The sequence below is a fragment of the Trifolium pratense genome, linkage group LG3, assembly GCF_020283565.1.
Source record: "Trifolium pratense cultivar HEN17-A07 linkage group LG3, ARS_RC_1.1, whole genome shotgun sequence".
Lineage (NCBI taxonomy): Eukaryota > Viridiplantae > Streptophyta > Magnoliopsida > Fabales > Fabaceae > Trifolium > Trifolium pratense.
Genome location: NC_060061.1, coordinates 36983939 through 37006786, shown reverse-complemented (window position 1 = coordinate 37006786; position 22848 = coordinate 36983939). Strand labels below are relative to the sequence as shown.

At 38.4% G+C, this 22848-nt stretch overlaps 1 protein-coding gene across 1 annotated transcript; it reads right to left on the bottom strand.

Moving 5' to 3' along the window:
* Positions 1-4633: 4633 nt before the first annotated feature.
* On the bottom strand, positions 4634-5320 carry LOC123915036 (leucine-rich repeat extensin-like protein 3). The gene has a single exon (XM_045966195.1). It carries the CDS (start codon positions 5318-5320, stop codon positions 4634-4636), a length of 687 nt encoding a protein of 228 aa, XP_045822151.1.
* Positions 5321-22848: the final 17528 nt, after the last annotated feature.

The following is a 22848-nucleotide window of genomic DNA, read 5'->3' as shown; positions in this document are numbered from 1 at the left end:
TTTGGAAAGCGATCACATTTTGCACCCCGATGTCTTCTAGTATGCCCCCCTCCTTTTTCCAGGCCACCCTTGGTAGGTTTTCATCCCGTAGATACGTACCCGGTACCTATACCCTGTCTAAAACGGAGTACCCATGCACAGCCACAGATCTATGTGTGCAACATTGGGGTCAGCTGACCCCACTTCTAATATTACTTAGAAAGCGACCCTCATTCAATTTATATGGTGTATCCGTATGTGTATGATAGGAAACAAAACTTAGAAAGTCATCATTTGATAGGGAACAAAAACATACTTAATCCTTTAAACTAAATACATAATAAGAAATTGACCAAATTTTATTTATATAAGGGACTGAGTAACCTTGACTCCAGTTATTAAAATTCTTGGATCCATCCATGCCCGTGCATCATAGCTTTTCATAAATTAATTTCTTGTGACCCTCTCGATTCGACCCCGTAGCATAAACTAACGTTTTAGAATTCAACAAAAATTAATGACAAAATTACTTCTACGATTTTTTAACTTAATTTCAAGTAACTATTTAGTCAAGTTACTAGGTTTGATCTAGTAGTGAAGAGTTTGAGTAGTATGCTATAAGTCCTGAGTTCGATTCTCAGCTCATTGTAAACCAAAAAGTAAGTATTTAGTCTTTTATCTTTTCTTTTTACGTTATTTTGGGTATGCACCCATGTTTGAATATGAAGTTTTATGATTTTTTTTTGTAGAATAACATATTTTATGATCGAGAGTGTACATAAAAATAAAATCATAGAAAGAAAAAAATTAAAAAACTAAATCATTACATGAAATTAAACTAAGGAAACATATAATTTTACCAAAGTTAATCATAGGAGTATATGCATTGCTTAATTGTGACTACATTGACGTGTACTTGTGCATTACAATCTCGTTTGTTGGTCGGTGCGTTCAGACCATGGCAGGGATGGCAAAAATTTCTACTCATTCAACAAGCAAACTTCCCCATACTTGCAAATATTGAAAAACATTTTAAACTCTCTGAATTGAAATTTCGTTAGCCATTTAAGTCCCGCCGTCAACTCTCTTCCTATTTTCTGTTTGTTTTGTTGACGTGTCTTTTTCTCACATATTAAATGTATATGTGGCATATTTTGTCTTTTGAATTTGATATCCACATTGGCAAAGACCAAACTGACATTGAAATGAGTAAAGCATTACATTGTTGCACATAAAAAGTCAAGAATGAGTTGTTAAAGTTTAGAGAGAAACACAAAGTGACGGTTTAGGGTTTCGATAATATCAGAATAACATTGCTTAACATAATAAAGATTTATAAGAGAATTTGTAATAATTTTTAATGGACTACTAGACTACTAACATATAAAGCCCAATACTTAAATCCCTAATAATACTATTATCTAATACTTCACCTCAAACTCACGATGCAACAAGAAGCATGGAGAGTTTGTCAAACAGAAAACGAAAAACATATTTAAGAATATAAACTCAAAACTTCTTATCCTAATACTACCCCTCAAGCTAAAACTTACTAAGCTTTGAGCTTGTCACAAAATCAATCCTAAAAATAAACTAAATCAACTAATTGCATTAACCGAAGTGGGGAACCAGATTCAACTTCAACTTCAGCTTCAGACTTCAGATTTTAGGCTCCAAAGTTTTAAAGTTTCAAAATTGTGAGTATTCCTTCACCGGATTCAAATTTGTGAGTATTCCCTCACCGAATTCAAATTGTGAGTATTCCCTCACCGGATTCAAATTGTGAGTATTCCCTCACCGGATTCAAAGTTTCAAAGTGTGAGTATTCCCTCACCGGATTCAAAGTGTGAGTATTCTCTCACCGGATTCAAATGTGAGTATTCTTTCATCGGATTCAAATTGTGAGTATTCCCTCACCGGATCCAAATTGTGAGTATTCTCTTAACTCAGAACCAAACAAAACCGACCATAACAAAACAAATCAAACTTTAACTAAACCGCTACGGACAAAACCAAACAAACAACCAGAGGCATCCAAAAGAAACAATAGTTTAACATGAGTAATTAGAAAGTAGTTGTGATGAATGAAAGAAACAATTTTTGATCTATATAATAATTTGTGCTACAACTAAGAAATCTGAATCATTCTCGGTTCTCACTACGCGAATTTGACGAGTATGAAATATTAGGAATCAACAAAATCAAGAATCTTCTTCACATATCTTACCATTCAATTTCTATGTTTTGAGAGAACAATGGAGGATTAGGGTTGAGGTTCATTTAACATGAAGAGAGATTGAGAAGATACTATTATCTAACATGAGTAATTAGAAAGTAGCTGTGATGAATGAAAGAAACAATTTTTGATCTATATAACAATTTGTGCAACAGCTAAGAAATCTGAATCGTTCTCGGTTCTCACTACGTGAATTTGACGAGTATGAAATATTAGGAATCTGCAAAATCAAGAATCTTCTTCACATATCTTACCATTCAATTTCTATGTTTTGAGAGAACAATGGAGGATTAGGGTTGGGGTTCATTTAACATGAAGAGAGATTGAGAAGATAATTAAGTTTTTTGATTAATTGTTAAGTTGGTGTTTTTTCCCACCGTGGATAATATAGTTGACCAAGAATGGTCGGTTATTGTGCCATATAAGCTAAACAAACGAAATATATGCGGATTTGCAAAGATGAAATGGACCAACCAAAGTTAAATTTAAGGAGTTTTAAATCTTTCTAGTTCATTTAGAACTATTATGACACCACATCCATTTTCAGGAGCGAAAGTGACTGTTTACTCTGCAAATATTTGTTATTCCTACAAATATCTATCCATAATATTTATTAAACAAGTCTTACACTTAGGCCTGAGCATCGGTCGGTTTCGGTCGGGTTCGGGCCGAAAATCACTAAATGGATAAAAACCGCAACCATTTAATTTGGACCCAATTCCGACCGTTTATATCTTCGGTTTGTTCGGGTTCGGGTCATACGGGTGGCGGGTTGAACGAGTCGGTTATTACTGGTTAGATCGAAACTTTGTTTACATCTAAAACTTCTCCATTCTCCAAAAATTCACAATTTTCGAATAGTTTAATATCTCCTACACAATGCAACAAAAGATAGACGAAGTAAATTAAAAAACAAAGAGGGTTAGATGCAGTTACTTTCTTTCAATATGTAGATCTAAAAACAATAAAATATCAAATAGAAGAGACGTAGAAATTAAAATAGATCTAGAATATATATATATTAGAATATTTTTCTCACCTTCTTCATCACCATATTATTAATTATAAGCTTTGTAAAATATAAGATTTTTATCTTATATCAAAGATGGATAAAAATAACAAAGAGAAGAGTATATGAGATTGAGAGGGAGAGAAGGAAAAAAATTAATTTGCATCTAACGGTTGTTCGGTCGGTTTCGGTTATGGAGAGATAGAATTTTAGAGACCCGCACTCGTCCGTATGCAACCGTTCATGTCCGGTTTTTCCCAATTTGGTGACCCGAGACCCGACCCGCACCCGACCAAATGCTTCAATGTGTTGTCGGTTATACCGGTTTCGAGTCGGGTCTCGAATTCATGCTCACTCCTAGTTACACTTACTAAATAATGGATTATTATTGAAGGTTACCAAGTAATGGATTACCATAAAAAAATAACCTGGTCAATTATGAAATAGTGAATCTAGATTCTTTATTGTTTGTTGTTGGTTGTAAAGTTGTTAAAATTTCTAATAACTTATTTTTAGTGTGCGATTTTTTTCAGATTATTTGGTGTAACATTATGCTTTAGATAGGTGCACATGAGCCTTTATCAAATGTCTTTGATACATGCTTTGTAATTTTAATGCTTATATTTTTGGCAAAGAGGTTCGGTCAAGCTTATAACGAGTGGTTTGGTTGACTTTTGTTGGACTTTTTAGAAAGAAAGGAATAATAGATGTTTTTCCTCACAACAATTGTCGGTGGTAATTTTATGTAATAAAGTGAAATTTAAACCTTGGTGGTGGTTGAAATTTAGAAAGAAAGATTTTATTTTTAATATGTGTATGTGGTGATCTAACTCTTTACCTTATTTGTGAATTAGGTATCGTTTGACCCGATTTTTTTTCCTCTTATTTAGAGCTTATGCAAACAACTTATGCAGTTTTTATATATTATTATAAGTTTGTCAATGTAGTTTATGATAAAATAGCTTATAAAATTACAATTTTCACTAGTGTGAACTTATAAAATAGCATAAAACTTAATTTCTATTGCATAAGCTGTTTGCATAAGCTTTAAAAAAAGTTTGGTCAAACGGACCCTTAGACTGATTAAAAATGTTTTGTTGGATTGTTTATATTCTTCCATAAACTTTTTGTGACTTTGAACACACCTCATGCATAACTCTATTTTATTTATATATATTCAGTTGACTTCTTAAAAAAAACAAACAATGCAATCTAGCTTTAATTAATGGAAAATGCAAAACAAAGAATAATCAATCCAATTTACATATTATTATTTTTACAAAAAAAATAACTTCATAGTTCACACAAACAAACAATCAAAACAAAACCATATATACACAACACCGAGGTTTATTTGTAAAGAAAATGATGACGCAAACGAAAAAAGATGATATAATTTAAGAACTTGATTAAGCACCATAGTTGTTGTGTTGGCCAGCACCACCTTCTTGAATCTCTATGGTTTCATAGGATTCATTATTAGTAGTTGTAGCTTCTTGGGCTGGGCTATATTGAGAAGTAGTTTGTTGGGCCGGGCTATACGGAGGTGTAGTTTGTACGGGCTTTTTCTTGAGTTTTGCAAGAAAAAAGGCGCCAAGGAGAAGAAATGCAACCAAGATGCCACCAAGTGAAGCTGAAACGGCTATAAGAGCTTTGTTATGGTGTTCAACAATATAAGGTGAATTAGGATATGTTGAAATTGGTGGAGGAGGAGGGTAGTTATAAGAATTTGGAGGTGGAGGAGGAGGATATGGAAAAGGAGGACATGTGCAATTGTGATTGTAGTTAGGACCAGGAGGAGGAGGAGGAGGAGGCGGTGGTGGATGGGATTTTGGTGGGGTAGTTTTGTAGTTTGGTGGTGGTGGTGGAGGATATGTTGAGTTATGAGATGGGGGAGGGGGTGGTGGCGGCGGTTTCGGTGTTGTCGTGTTGTGGTTAGGTGGTGGAGGATGATAGGTTGAGTTTGGAGGAGACGGCGATGAATGTGGTGGCGGGGGATTTGGCATGGTCATGTTGCAATTTGGTGGTGGTGGAGGAGTATGAGTTGAGTTTGGAGGAGGGGAAGGGGGTGATGGAGAGTGATAAGAATATGTCATTGTAATTTAAATTTGAGTAGAAAGTTTATGGGATTAATTAGAGTGTTGAGAGTTTAGAATGTGTTGTAGGCTTGTAGCACTATTTAAAGTGTTTGCCGATCTGAATTAGTCTACCATTTCATTTCTACTCCTTTTTTCAAAACTATTATTATATATATACAGCTATGAAGCACGAACACGGACACCGGACACGATAGGGACACTGACACGTTGAAACCGATAAAAATTTGGAAAAATAACATAATTTAATGTAATCATAAGTGTCGGTGTCGGACACGGACACGTGTCCGACACGGACACGCCTAATCTAAGGAGTGTCAGTGCTTCCTAAATATACAAACCATCACACCAAAATTATAATTTTTATATCATGTTATACTTTTATATATATACATATACGATTAAACATATTCTGAATAATCAAATCAAATAGTGCGACATAAGTAATATATATCCAAATTTTTTCATTATTTCGTTGGTGATTGACCAATGTAAGTGAAAAAATATATGTTGTGAGTTATAAGTTATCAGCTATTTTTAGTTAAAAAAAAAAAGTTATCAACTACTTAAAACAACACATATTGTGACATAGGTTATAGATGATTAAGTCCCTTAACAATTTGGTAAAGAGTTTGATCTATAGAAAATATATATGTTAAAATTTGTCAACTTTTTAAATAGATATGATCATAAGTTATCTTGAGAGATTATTTTTTGTCGTTGCACATGAGTTTACCATAAAAGAAAATCAATTACTAAACTCATTCACAATTATATGGAAATGAATAGTAAATTGTTGTTTTAGAAAGTGGCAGATCCAAGATCCTGAGTCAGGGGGTGCAAACTTTTTATTCGATTTTTTTAAAATTTCTTCATATAAAAGTCGTACATTTTAGTTTATCAGAACATCACCGTTTAGACACATGGATTTACTATTAAATCTATTAAATTAATGTTATTGCAAACTTTAAATTTTTAATTTTTTTTAACCATATTTACATTATAAAAAGTAATATCATCAATATAACCTAATGATTTTAGGATTAAAACGTTATCTAACCAAGTCTAATGTATACCACTTGAAATTTAGGGGTCTTGTTAACATGTGCCCTTAGGGCACATGTTAAGATATACCAAAATAGAAATTCAACATTTAATGATACAAGAAATTTAATGCTTCAAAAATCAAATTGCATAAATTAGCATTTAATAATTTCTATTTTTGTTTCCTTAACATGTGTCTTAAGGGCACAAGTTAACATTCTCCAATAAAAAATTATTAAAGAAGGGAAGAGAAGAGATTAATGACAAACAAGACTATTAATATGAAGTTGTCCTGTTATTGCGTAGATTTTAAGTACTCCCTCCGGTCCTTTTTATAAGGAACACTTTAAAAAAATCACACAGACCAATGGAGCACATTTAACATAGTTATTTTCATTTAATACTCTTATAAATTTAAATTTATTCCATGTATACCCTTATTTAATTATTTTTTATTCAACTAACTTACTTATTTTTAAATTCTCTCTCATAATAAATAAGGGCATAAGTGAAATTGAACATTTAAAACATTTGAAAATTGGTCAAAGTTTCTTATAAAAAGGACCAAATTTTTTGCCCTAAGTGTTCCTTATAAAAAGGACCGGAGGGAGTAATTATTAAATGACCTGTGGAAATATTTAGCCATAAGTTTTGATCCTGGTTCAAAACCTCATGTTTGCTTTTTTGAACTTTACCCGTGGTATTACAAAAATGGAAATTTAATTAAATAATAATAATAATTACATAGTACACTGTTGTGTCAGTAAAAGGTCAATTCTCTCTGCAAAAGGTTGAGGTGAACTAGTTTTGGTGTGATGTTATTTGGGGCTAGCGATAAAATCTTTGGACAAAAGGTGCAAATTAAATTTTCAGGGTGGTCAGAATGCAATAAAGTAAGGATATTAGTGCAATTTCTTAAAGTTCAGGGTGTGCAGGTGCACACCCTCACACCACACTAGATCCGCCCCTGGTTTTAGACGAAGTGATGAACTTGAAATTCACGTACACAACGATCTCTCTAAATCAATCCATAGAGTTGATGGTTCCCTTTTTTTTTTAACTTTATTCATATAAACAAAAATAAAAGGTAATATATACTTTTTAGGGTTTAACATACGTGCCCTTACGACACATGTGCTCTTAGGACAGATGTTAATGAACTCAAAAGTGAAAAATTTACATTAATAAAAGTAATATTTAAATATATAAAACAAAACAAGAAATTTTTAAATATAAATTAATATAAAAATATAAGATTAAATTTTGCTTATGAAATATTAGTATCTAACAATGTAAGTTGGGCACCGAAATATCGATCTTAAATTTTATTAAATGAACTTAATCTAGTTTGTATCTAAGGCTCATCAGCTTAATTACCGAATAAATGTATCTCCTTATATAGGGGAAGAATAGATCCTCTCCTAAAAGTATTTCCTTATTTAGGGTAAGAATAGATCCTTTCCATTTCACCTATGGAACAAAGTATATATCAAACTACCTAGTAACTAGTAAAGTAATGGTACAAGTATATCTTTTTTTTTCTTTAGCAGCAAAAATAAATAAATTCATATGCTAAGGAATTGAGTGATGGTAAACAAGTATTTCAATTAGTTTAATTAAAATTATCCATAAAATCCAACAAGAATGTCATATATTATAGTAACAATTAAACGAGTAATGTTCTGAGGTAGCTGAGTGTTGATTGTAATGAGACTTTGTGGCCAACTAAATGGTGATGTAAGATGTGCATTCAAAAACGCTACATACATATGGAATCGTGGGAAACATTTTAAAATTCATGTATTCATGGACAACTAGAAATAGATTATAAATTGAAGTTTAAGAAAAACAAGTTTAAGGTATATATTTTAGACAACTTGACAAATTGTTCCCATGGCAAAGGAATTAAGCACGACCAAAACTGCCTTGATTATATTCTATCATAATGCATTATTCCATTTCCATGAATGAAATGAAACTCAAATTAAGTAAGAATGTAAGAGGTATAATTTAGGGAAACAGATATCCTGAAGTTTATTTTGACACAGTTTTCACGCGGTTTTGCATTACAGCCATCCAATCTAAAACGTGTGGTAGAGATTGTTTCATGGATTTATTAACTGCGTTGATCTAGACCGTTCGATCTATGATCAACGGTCCAGATTTAAAACTGTATAAAAACTTTGTGAAAAATTATTGCAGGAAATCTGCATCCATAATTTAGTGCATGTGTTTCGTGTAAGCAAATGAGATATTAGACTATAGATTAGAATAAGAATATATATGATAAGAAAAATATTATACACTTTTAAGAAAATTTATGTGGCCAACTTGATTTATTTTGCCTTCATACTGGTGCTTTTAATTTGTTGTTTTCATACATAATAACGTGCGTTAGTTCTTATTGCATACTTATTCCGGTCTTATTTATATGCAAAAATTATTTTTTAGATTTATTGAAAAATCAATGTATCTAGCCTATATTTAAGTTAGATACATCAATTATTCAATGAATCTAAAAAGTAAATTTTGCTTATAAATAAAATCGGAAGAACATGTAATTAGTTGTAGGTCAATTAGCTACTTAATATATGTAAAATACACAGACACATAAAATTTTACTAATTTGTAGCTATTTGTCATTTTTAATTATTAAATTCGTCATCACATTCATCAAATAGGCAATTGGATAATCGAAATTAAATTAAACATGTGTACATATAGATAGTGCACAAATATAGATGGATAGGATAGGATAGAAGTTGACAAACTTTATAAACTTTCTGACAGTTTAAATTCTAGAACTGTATAAATAAGAGTTTATTTTAATGAAAAATATGGACATGTTGCGTTTTAAGAAGACAGGGAATTGTACAACTTTTTTAATCAAACAAAGAACTATGATTAATATCAATTGTTATTTCCATGGTAATTCACGCTAAAATTGGTAGAGATGACCACAGTTCAATTCCCCGCAACTGCGATTGAAATGAGGTTGAAATCACTTAATATTAGAACTGACCTCTAACTAGATTAGGCGCTTAGTGAGCGGATACTGGTGATGAAAAAAAAAAAAAGAACGATGATTAATGTGTGATGTTAGAATTCTTTATAGTTATCTTTTGTAACATGGATTACTTTTGCCACCATACCCATTTTCTCGTGCGGAGGACTTTAATGATATTCAAGGTAAGCAGGGTGAAGAGTCTTTAGATAAGCTTGAAGCTAATCCAGGGCCCAAGGGAGTTGGGACCAAATCAGGTTTAAGGTTGGATTCTCAGGCAGTGCTAGGAACTCAAGCTGGTAAGGCGAAGATGCATTCCACTTCGGGGAAATCTTTGGATCATCCTTCTTTTCGGCCCCTTCTGAGTAAACGTACTAGTTCTTGCCCTCCGGAGGTGAGGCGTTCCGTTTTGTCAGGGCCCTGGAGTTTGGAGTGGCTACAGGATCAGAATTACGGGGATGCGGGAGTGATTTTTTCAGCAAGTAAGAAAAGTAGAAAGGTGAGTCCTCACGGATCGAGCCTCAAGCGAAAAGTGGGTCAGGACCCGAGGAGGCGGAAAGCAGGAGGTGTGCTTCGTCATCCAGTCTATAGCCTCAAAAAAGTGGCAAGGCTGCCAAGCAAGGATCGCGGTGAGGTGTTAAAGGCTTTAAAGAAGAAGGTTCGTCGGCGCAGGGGAGGAGATGGGCTTAATCGCTCCTGCTCTATGAGCTGTCATGCTACCTCTGGAGATTCAGTTTCGTCGAGTTCAGTAAACAACGATTGGATGAATTGGGTGGCTGTTCATGGTAATGATCAGATGGCGGTGGATGATGTGTGGGGAATTGGGAAAGCTATCGGGGTCAAATTCAAAGGAGACAATGTGAATATGTTCAATATTCTTTCGAGGGCGAGTAAGGGCAAGAGAGCGGTTTCAGGGATGAAGGCCGAGGCAGGGGGGTCAAGGAAGGATAATGGGTGCTAGTAGTGTGTCTTTTTCTTGTTGGAAAGGGGGGGCGAGAGTTTCTTATGAAGATTATTTCTTGGAATATTAGAGGGCTAGGAGGCCCTGAAAAGAGGAAGGAAGTGCGTCAGATGGTGGGGGAGTTGAAACCTTTCATTCTGTGTATTCAAGAAACGAAGTTGCAAAATTGTGATACTTTTCTTAGCTCAACTCTTTGGGGTAGCTCTTCGCATGGTTTTTCTTATCGACCATCGGCTGGGGCATCCGGAGGGCTCTTAACCTTGTGGGATTCTTCTGAGGTGGAAGTGTGGTCGACTGAGAGCCGAGAGCATGTGTTGTGGTGTCATGGCCGATTCTCGAAGACAGGGGAAGAATTTTATGTGGCAAATGTTTATGCGCCCTGTGATGATGGGGCTAAGCAAGGACTGTGGGAATCTCTTTCGGCGTGGCTCCTCTTGCTGGCAGGGAAGAGGGTGTGTGTGTGTGGGGACTTTAATGCGGTTAAACACATTGAAGAAAGACGATCGGTTAGGGGTGGAAATCGGTCCTCTGATCATATCCCTTTTAATCAGTTTATTGAAGATAACATGTTGATTGATCTTCCCCTAATTGGACGTAAGTTTACCTGGTTCAAAGGGGATGGTCACTCGATGAGCCGTCTTGATCGGTTTCTTCTTTCCGAGGAGTGGTGTTTGAATTGGCCTAACTGTAAGCAAATGGCCAAAATGAGAGGGTTGTCTGATCATTGTCCTCTGGTCCTGTCTGCGAATGAGGAAGACTGGGGGCCAAGACCGTCACGGATGCTTAAGTGTTGGAAGGATATACCTGGGTATAAATTGTTTGTCAGAGATAAGTGGAATTCGTTCCAAGTAGATGGTTGGGGTGGCTACGTTATAAAGGAAAAACTTAAGATGATTAAGGTGGCTTTAAAAGATTGGCATAAGACTCATGCTCAAAATCTTCCTAGCCGTATAGATAATTTGAAGATCAGGCTTTCTGCTCTTGACGAGAGGGGGGGGGGAAGATGATCTTTCTGAGGAGGAAATTGTTGAGCTTCATGGGGTCTCGAACGACATTCACTCGCTTTCTAGGTTGCATGCTAGCATTAGCTGGCAACAATCTCGTTCGCTGTGGCTCAAGGAAGGGGACGCTAATTCTAAGTATTTTCATTCAGTTTTAGCGAGCCGTCGTAGAAGGAATTCTTTGGCTGTTATTCAGGTAGACGGGGTTACGGTGGAGGGTGTTAATCCTATTAGGCAGGCAGTGTTTTCGCATTTTGAGTCTCACTTTCAGGCTCCTATTGTGGATAGACCTGAGATTGACGACCTTCAGTTCAAGAGGTTAAATCTGGTGGAGATTGGTGGCTTAACCAAACCTTTTTCGGAGACTGAGGTGAAGCAAGCGGTGTGGGATTGCGATAGTTTTAAAAGCCCAGGTCCTGATGGTATTAATTTCGGCTTTATTAAAGATTTCTGGGTTGAGCTTCGAGGCGACGTGATGCGCTTTATTTCTGATTTCCATCGGAATGGCAGGTTGACGAAAGGTATCAACTCGACCTTCATTGCTCTGATTCCAAAAACAGATAGTCCTCAGAGGCTGAGTGATTTTCGCCCTATTTCGCTTGTCGGAAGCCTCTATAAAATATTGGCGAAGGTTTTAGCTAATAGGTTGCGTCAAGTGATTGGTAGTGTTATTTCTAAGTCCCAGACTGCGTTTGTGAAGAACAGACAAATTCTTGATGGTATTCTCATTGCTAATGAGGTGGTGGATGAGGCGCGGAAATCTAAAAAGGATCTTTTGTTGTTCAAGGTTGACTTTGAGAAAGCTTATGACTCGGTAGATTGGGGGTATCTTGATGCCGTTATGGGGAGAATGGCATTTCCGTCTTTGTGGAGGAAGTGGATTAGAGAGTGTGTTTGTACGGCTACGGCTTCGGTACTTGTTAATGGCAGTCCGACTGATGAATTCCCTCTTAAGCGAGGGCTTAGGCAGGGTGATCCGCTCTCTCCTTTCCTTTTTCTTCTAGCGGCTGAGGGCCTTAATGTGCTTATGGAGGCTATGGTGGCTCGTAATTTGTTTACGGGTTATAGTATTGGTGGACAGGGGTCGGTCTCGGTGTCGCACCTTCAATTTGCTGATGATACTCTCTTGATGGGGATAAAAAGCTGGGCAAATGTTCGGGCTTTGAGGGCTGTTTTAGTGCTTTTTGAGACTATGTCTGGATTGAAGGTTAATTTTAATAAGAGTATGTTGGTTGGCGTTAATATCTCTGAGTCCTGGTTATGCGAAGCTGCGTCTACTCTGTGTTGTAAGGTGGGAAAGATTCCTTTCCTTTATCTGGGTCTTCAGATTGGGGGTGATCCACGTCGTTTGGTGTTTTGGGAACCGATGTTGACTCGTTTAAAGAATAGATTGTCTGGGTGGAAGAGTCGCTTTTTGTCTTTTGGTGGTCGTCTGGTTCTGTTAAAATCTGTCTTGACCTCTTTACCTGTCTACGCCCTTTCTTTCTTCAAAGCTCCCTCAGGTATAATTTCCTCTATTGAATCTCTTTTCATTAAATTTTTTTGGGGGGGGGGGGGTGTGAGGATTCTAGGAAAATCTCTTGGGTTAGTTGGAAATCTGTTTGTTTGCGTAAGGAGTATGGAGGCTTGGGGGTTAGACAGTTGCGTGAGTTCAACATAGCGTTGTTGGGTAAGTGGTGCTGGAGGATGCTGGTGGACAGAGAGGGACTGTGGTTTAGAGTGCTGGTAGCTAGGTATGGGCTTGAGGGAGGTAGTTTACGAGCGGGTGGTCAGAGAGGATCGGTGTGGTGGAGGGAGCTAGTGCGTATTCGGGAGGGTGTTGGTGAGCCAGGAGGCAGTTGGTTTAGTGAGCATGTTTCGAGGAGGGTGGGGGATGGGTCGGATACTCTTTTTTGGACTGATCCATGGTTGGATGTGTAACACCCTAACCCATACTACCCTTAAAAACGTAATTTTAAAAACTTTTCAACAAGTGTAAAGGCAGAGTGCCACGCGGTAATTAAAACACAAGCATACACACAGAGCATCATGAAATTTAACATGAAAAGCAACAGCGGATTCCAATCAAACCAAGCATGCATATATATACATATATATATATATACATAAGCCATATTCATCCCTAAGGATGTCACTTATACAAGAACTAGCATAACAAAAAGGTAACACCGATATACGATGAAAGCCAAGCGAAATCCCCGACTCGATGTTACATTACCAGAGCATTCACTATTTACAAACTCTAGTCAAAAACTAGTACTAAGAGGAGTAATCTATGCTAAGTCTCCTCACCAAAAGGTACTTCAACACCACGCTAGAACAGCAGTCTAAACGTCGGCACAATCCTCAGCCTGAATATCTGAACCCCCAAAGGTCCAGCAAATAACACAAAGCAGAGAGTTAGAAGACATAATCGCATATCATACGAGCATAAGAAAGACCTTACACTTTCGAACTACATCATATATATTCTAACTCACGTCAAAACATCGCACTAAACAATTATCAATTAATAAGGTTCAACACCATTCAACCAAATAATGTCACTTACCATTTATCAAATATATGCGCATTTACCCTAAGGTATCTAATGCCAATTAATTCACTGTCATGCCATCCCTAGACATAACTAAATGCATGTGGTACCAAGATGTCTCACCAACGGTGGACCAAGAACAGTTTTATATCATGCTGGATATGTCGGAACTTACCGAACCATCTTATCTCCCTTGGATAAGCCAAAACAGTTTTATATCCTGTTGGATAGCAACTCCGGACTCATGGATTCATCTAATCCGATCCTCGGCTTCATTATGGACACATAGTCCATTTTCGTTATTGGAACCCAAGTTTCCAATGTTCACATACAATCATGAATGCATGTATGCATACACATATCAACCATATGATATTCTCTAGCTCGAAGCTACTCTTTTATGAATGCGGGAACACAATCCTAACACATTCACTTAACATTGCAAATTAATGCTAAAACATAACATTGCTCACATTAAGCTACAACTTATTGCATACACGTTTATCAATCATATAACGATTAACAATAAGCATTAACAGTATCAACATGTATCAACAATCATGTAAGGATACTCTTAAACCATGTTACAAGTGCCTAACCACACTTACAAACATCAACAAGAATTGCTGTCACAGAGGCCTTCGCTAAGCGAAGCCTTAGCGAGACATGGCGAACCACACCAGGAAGTAACCTGCTCATGGCGAGCATTGGCGAGCTTCAACGAACTATTCGCTGAGCGAAGGCTTAGCGAGCCTACGCGAACCTCACCCGGAAGTCACCTGCTCATGGCGAGCATTGGCGAGCTTCAGCGAACCTGTTCGCTACAGCGAACCCCTGGTCGCTTAGCGAACCACACCAGAACAGAATATCTGTTCTTGAGTTATCTAAGGCGGTTTAACCTCAAATCAACTCAAAAATTCATCCAAACATGTTATAAATTCATATAAACAGCCATTCCAAACATATATGGTATCAAGGAACATTAATCATCCCTTCCAAACATCCAAATACCTCTAACAATCAAAATCATGGCAATTTCTTGGGTTTTAAGTAACTTTCATAAACTTTCCAAAAATGATCCAAACACATACATATTCATCATGGAATCAAGCTAGTGATTAACACATACAAAGTGATGATGAAGAACATCATACTCACATACAAAAGCTTAATCAAAATCTAAAAGAAATTGAGTGGGAGAGTTCGGGAACGGAGACATAGACAATCTCCCCTCTCCTTACCACTCAAGAATCATGAATTCTAATCTCTTACCTTAAGCAAAGATGATGATCCAAGCCTTCTCTTGCTCAAGCTTTCTCTTAGCCAAAACCCTAGCTCTTGCTCTATCTTGCTTCTACTCACTCAAACTCAAAGAAATGAATTTATGAAACTATTCATATGTTTGACTTGCTACTTATACTACTTCTCATGTCATGAACCAAGCCCAAATGGCTTAGGCCCATGCCTCTCACGCCCCTTTAAGCCCAAAACAAGGTTCTCGCGCCTAATAACTTACGATCGGCTAAATAATTATTCGTCGCTCACTAAAATAATAAAAGCCAATTAATAAATAAAATACATTTAATAAAATATACGAATACGAAAAACGGGTCGTTACAATCCTACCCCCCTTAAAAGAATTTCGCCCTCGAAATTACCTAGAAACAGATCGGGATAAGAATCTCTCATCTTGCTTTCCAACTCCCACGTCGCATTCTCACCAGCCGGTCCTCCCCACACGACTTTCACGGATGCAATCTCTTTGTTTCTCAACCTCTTCACTTCTCTTCCTTCGATTCTCAAAGGCACAGTCTCGATGGTCAAGTCATCCCTCACTTGAACATCGTCCGATTCAATCACGTGTGTCGGGTCAGACACATACTTGCGCAACTGCGATACATGGAAAACGTTGTGCAAATTCGCCAATGATGGCGGTAATGCAATCCTATACGCAACTTTCCCAACTCGCTTCAAAATCTCAAACGGTCCAATAAACCTCGATGTCAACTTCCTTGACTTCAACGCACGTCCTACTCCAGTAGTCGATTTAACTCGTAGGAATACATGATCCCCTTCTTGGAATTCAATGTCCTTCCTCCTCTTATCATGATAACTCTTCTGTCGACTCTGAGACGCTTTCATCTTCTCTCGAATCATCCGAATCTTCTCGGTTGTCTCTTGTACAATCTCCGGTCCAAGAATTGCACCTTCTCCTGTTTCATACCAACACAGAGGTGTCCTACACCTTCTCCCATACAAAGCCTCAAACGGTGCCATTCCGATACTAGAATGGTAACTGTTGTTGTATGTAAACTCTACCAACGGCAAACAAGAATCCCAATTCACGTTTTGCTCCAAAACACAAGCTCTCAACAAATCCTCTAAGGATTGTATCGTCCTCTCCGACTGACCATCTGTCTGAGGGTGATACGCTGAACTCAACCTCAACTTCGTTCCTAAAGCTTCTTGCAAGCTTTCCCAAAATCTGGAAGTAAATCTCGGATCTCTATCCGAAATAATACTTGTTGGAATACCATGTAGCCTCACAATCTGCTCCACATAAATCTCAGCCAACTTAGGCACCAAAGTACCTTTCCTGATAGCAATGAAGTGAGCACACTTCGTCAGACGATCTACCACTACCCAAATCACCTCGTTACCTTTCTTGGTCTTCGGTAAACCTCCCACAAAATCCATTGCAATGCTATCCCATTTCCATTCGGGTATAAACATTGGTTGTAACAAACCAAACGGCTTCTGATGCTCAATCTTCGATTTCTGACAAGTTAAGCATGAATAAACAAATTCAGAAATTTGCCTCTTCATTCCCGGCCACCAAAATAACTTCCTCAAATCCTGATACATCTTGGTTACTCCAGGATGAATACTCAAACCACTTCTGTGACCTTCTTCCATGATCATTCTCTTCAATTCGGGTACATCCGGTACACAAACTCTTCCGTGAAATCTCATGACTCCACTTTCGTCAATCTTGATATTGGTCTCCTTGCCTTCATTGATGAGTACCATCTTCTCCATCAATTTCTTATCCGATTTCTGACCTTCTTTAATATCTTCAAGAAAAGGATTCGTCAATCTCAACATTCCAAGCTTCACACTTGAAGAAGTAACCTCACACACAAGACTCAAGTCTCGGAATTCTTCAATCAACTCTAACTCTCTCACCATCAATGATGACATATGCAAAGTTTTCCTACTTAATGCATCGGCCACCACATTGGCTTTTCCAGGGTGATAACTCAATTCAAAATCGTAGTCCTTTAAGAATTCGAGCCATCTACGTTGCCTCATATTCAACTCCTTCTGGTCGAATAAGTACTTCAAACTCTTGTGATCACTAAACACTTCAAACCTCGATCCATACAAGTAGTGTCTCCACACTTTCAAAGCAAACACCACTGCGGCTAACTCCAAATCATGCGTTGGATAGTTCCTCTCGTGAACCTTCAGTTGCCTTGAAGCATAAGCTACCACATTACCCCCTTGCATAAGCACTCCACCAAGTCCTAACTTCGAAGCATCGCAATACACGATGAACGACTCTTTGGCATCGGGTAAAATCAACACAGGTGCAGTAGTCAATCTTCTCTTGAGCTCTTGGAAACTCTTCTCACAAATACCATCCCAAACAAACGCTTGATCCTTCCTCGTCAACTTGGTTAACGGTAAAGCCAACTTCGAAAAACCTTCGATGAATCTTCTATAATAACCGGCCAAACCAAGAAAACTTCTAATCTCTGAAACAGATTCCGGCGTTCCCCACTGTGACACAGCGTCAACCTTCGCAGGATCTACCGCGATTCCTCCACTTGAAATTATATGCCCTAGGAAACTCACCTCTTTCATCCAAAATTCACACTTCGACAACTTGGCATACAACTTCTTCTCCTTCAAAACTTGCAAAACAATTCTCAAGTGCTCCTCGTGCTCTTCCTCGGATTTTGAGTAAATCAAAATGTCGTCGATGAACACCACCACGAATCTATCCAAAAATGAATGGAAAATTCGGTTCATATACTCCATGAAAACTCCAGGTGCATTGGTCACACCAAACGGCATAACTGAATACTCGTAGTGCCCATACCTCGTCCTAAATGCAGTCTTAGGTATGTCTTCCGTCTTCACTCTAATCTGATGGTATCCAGATCTCAAATCTATCTTACTAAACACACAAGCTCCAACTAGTTGATCCATCAAATCATCTATCCTCGGAAGTGGATATTTATTCTTGATCGTCACTTTGTTCAACTGACGATAGTCTATACATAATCTCATGCTTCCATCTTTCTTCTTCACAAGCAATACCGGCGCTCCCCATGGCGAAACACTCGGTCGAACAAACCTCTTCTCAAGCAGCTCTTCAAGTTGCTTCTTCAACTCATTCAACTCTGACGCTGACATTCGATACGGCGCCATCGATATCGGACTAGTTCCAGGTACTAGGTCGATAGAAAACTCTACCTCTCTCTTTGGAGGCACGTCAGATATATCATCCGGAAACACATCTGGGAATTCACAAACGATCGGTAACTCTTCTATCTTAACTCCTCCTTCGAGTTTCAATGATGCAAACATCATGAACATCTCGGCATGTTCTTTCAACGCTTCCGATACTTCCTTCCCGTTCATCAAATGCAAGTTCTCCTCCGGCTTCGGAAAAACAACGGCCTTCTCACGACAGTTGATATGAATTCGGTTGAAGATTAACCAATTCATACCAAAAATCACATCCATACCACTAAGTGGAATACACACTAAATCCATACCAAAGTGCCTATCAAAAATGGTTACGGGGCAATTACGACATACTTGTCGAGTAATCACTGAACCATTAGCAGGAGTTTCTATTTCCATCCTACCCATCATATCCGTTAAAGGAATACTAAGACGCTTCGCACAATCCAAAGAAATAAAAGAATGCGTCGCTCCCGTATCTATAATCGCAATTAAAGGAGTGTCATAGATGAAACACGTACCTCTAATGAGATTGTCCTCAAGGCTAGCATCCTCTCCACTCAAAGCAAACACCTTGCCCATCACCTTCTTGGGCTTCTTACAAGTCGGACTCTTGTGGCCTTCTTCTCCACAATTGAAACACACCACTTTTGTCCTACACACCTCGGTCTTGTGGCCCAGCTTTCCACAATTCTTACACCTATCTCCTTTCCTCGGGCAATCATAAGACACATGACCCCTTTCTCCACAGTTGTAACAACTCCCATTCACCGGCTTCTTACCACCACTGGTATTCCCTTTACCGCGGTTGTCATAAGGTTTTCCGCGCTCTTGTCCTTTCCCTTTTCGGTCATTCGCAGCCTTGTAGTAGTTCACCTTAGCTCTACCATCCTCATCACAGATCCTACTTTTGTTCACAAGGGTCGCAAAATCCCTTATCTGCGAAAATCCAATCATATGCTTGATGTCTGGACGTAGACCACTTTCAAACTTCACACACTTGTCGTTCTCCGCTTCCATAGTGTTGTAATGCGGGCTAAACGCACACAAAGTCTCAAACTTGACGGCATAGTCAGCTACCGTCATATTTCCCTGTTTCAACTCCATGAATTCCACCACTTTCTTGTTCTTCACATCCACAGGAAAATACTTAACCAAAAATTCTCTTTTAAACATTGCCCATGGTATAGCCATACCACCGGGTCCTAGCCTCAACTTGGCATTCTTCCACCACACGTTCGCTTCCTCACGCAACACATATGTCCCAAGGGTTGTCTTCCCTTCCTCGGAACAATCCATTGCTTCAAAGATTATTTCAAGTTCCTCCAGCCACTTGTGAGCTCCATCCGGGTTGTAACCTCCGGTAAATGTTGGCGGTTTCTGCTTCATGAACCTTTCCAACCTCATCTCTACCTCTCTTCCAGGTTGATGATCTCTAACCACAATGTTGGTAAGTGCGGCCAAAGCTTCCGCAATCTGAGCATTCGTTCTCGCAGCAGCCATGATTCCTGAACGAATCACAACTAGACGTTAGAAAGTACTAACAGTGTTCCCTACACATGCTCATACGGGGAAAAGAAAAGTCCTAATTGGTTCACACGAACCGACCTGCTCTGATACCACTATTGTAACACCCTAACCCATACTACCCTTAAAAACGTAATTTTAAAAACTTTTCAACAAGTGTAAAGGCAGAGTGCCACGCGGTAATTAAAACACAAGCATACACACAGAGCATCATGAAATTTAACATGAAAAGCAACAGCGGATTCCAATCAAACCAAGCATGCATATATATACATATATATATACATAAGCCATATTCATCCCTAAGGATGTCACTTATACAAGAACTAGCATAACAAAAAGGTAACACCGATATACGATGAAAGCCAAGCGAAATCCCCGACTCGATGTTACATTACCAGAGCATTCACTATTTACAAACTCTAGTCAAAAACTAGTACTAAGAGGAGTAATCTATGCTAAGTCTCCTCACCAAAAGGTACTTCAACACCACGCTAGAACAGCAGTCTAAACGTCGGCACAATCCTCAGCCTGAATATCTGAACCCCCAAAGGTCCAGCAAATAACACAAAGCAGAGAGTTAGAAGACATAATCGCATATCATACGAGCATAAGAAAGACCTTACACTTTCGAACTACATCATATATATTCTAACTCACGTCAAAACATCGCACTAAACAATTATCAATTAATAAGGTTCAACACCATTCAACCAAATAATGTCACTTACCATTTATCAAATATATGCGCATTTACCCTAAGGTATCTAATGCCAATTAATTCACTGTCATGCCATCCCTAGACATAACTAAATGCATGTGGTACCAAGATGTCTCACCAACGGTGGACCAAGAACAGTTTTATATCATGCTGGATATGTCGGAACTTACCGAACCATCTTATCTCCCTTGGATAAGCCAAAACAGTTTTATATCCTGTTGGATAGCAACTCCGGACTCATGGATTCATCTAATCCGATCCTCGGCTTCATTATGGACACATAGTCCATTTTCGTTATTGGAACCCAAGTTTCCAATGTTCACATACAATCATGAATGCATGTATGCATACACATATCAACCATATGATATTCTCTAGCTCGAAGCTACTCTTTTATGAATGCGGGAACACAATCCTAACACATTCACTTAACATTGCAAATTAATGCTAAAACATAACATTGCTCACATTAAGCTACAACTTATTGCATACACGTTTATCAATCATATAACGATTAACAATAAGCATTAACAGTATCAACATGTATCAACAATCATGTAAGGATACTCTTAAACCATGTTACAAGTGCCTAACCACACTTACAAACATCAACAAGAATTGCTGTCACAGAGGCCTTCGCTAAGCGAAGCCTTAGCGAGACATGGCGAACCACACCAGGAAGTAACCTGCTCATGGCGAGCATTGGCGAGCTTCAACGAACTATTCGCTGAGCGAAGGCTTAGCAAGCCTACGCGAACCTCACCCGGAAGTCACCTGCTCATGGCGAGCATTGGCGAGCTTCAGCGAACCTGTTCGCTACAGCGAACCCCTGGTCGCTTAGCGAACCACACCAGAACAGAATATCTGTTCTTGAGTTATCTAAGGCGGTTTAACCTCAAATCAACTCAAAAATTCATCCAAACATGTTATAAATTCATATAAACAGCCATTCCAAACATATATGGTATCAAGGAACATTAATCATCCCTTCCAAACATCCAAATACCTCTAACAATCAAAATCATGGCAATTTCTTGGGTTTTAAGTAACTTTCATAAACTTTCCAAAAATGATCCAAACACATACATATTCATCATGGAATCAAGCTAGTGATTAACACATACAAAGTGATGATGAAGAACATCATACTCACATACAAAAGCTTAATCAAAATCTAAAAGAAATTGAGTGGGAGAGTTCGGGAACGGAGACATAGACAATCTCCCCTCTCCTTACCACTCAAGAATCATGAATTCTAATCTCTTACCTTAAGCAAAGATGATGATCCAAGCCTTCTCTTGCTCAAGCTTTCTCTTAGCCAAAACCCTAGCTCTTGCTCTATCTTGCTTCTACTCACTCAAACTCAAAGAAATGAATTTATGAAACTATTCATATGTTTGACTTGCTACTTATACTACTTCTCATGTCATGAACCAAGCCCAAATGGCTTAGGCCCATGCCTCTCACGCCCCTTTAAGCCCAAAACAAGGTTCTCGCGCCTAATAACTTACGATCGGCTAAATAATTATTCGTCGCTCACTAAAATAATAAAAGCCAATTAATAAATAAAATACATTTAATAAAATATACGAATACGAAAAACGGGTCGTTACAGGATGGGATTTCATTGAGGGAGCGGTTTGGACGCCTTTTTGAGTTGGCTGTGACCAAATCTCACTCGGTCGCAGAGATGTTTGCTTTAGGTTGGGGGGCAGATGGGGGGGCGTGGGAGTGGCGGAGGCGGTTGTGGGCGTGGGAGGAGGAGATGTTGGGGGAGTGTCAGACTTTACTTCTTGACATTTCTTTGCAAGATCAGGTTATTGACAGGTGGCACTGGAGGCTTGATCCAGACTCAGGTTATACGGTCGGGGGAGTTTATCAGCTTCTGACGTCTCAGGAATCAGTTACTTTGGAAGATGCTGACAAACTTATATGGCACTCTCAGGTTCCCTTGAAGGTTTCCATTTTTGCGTGGCGTTTATTGCGGGACAGGTTGCCCACGAGAGCTAACCTGGTTTCTCGTGGTGTTTTGTCTCCCACGGCTGCCACTTGTGTTTTTGGATGTGGAGTAGCTGAGTCGGCCCATCATTTATTCCTCTCCTGTAGTATTGCTGGATCGCTTTGGGATTTAGTTCGTGCATGGATTGGCATTTCCTTGGTGGACTCTACGTCTCTGCGTGATCATTTTGTTCAGTTTACGGCCTCATCAGGTGGATCTCGAGCGCGACGGTCCTTTCTGCAGCTTGTTTGGCTCGCTT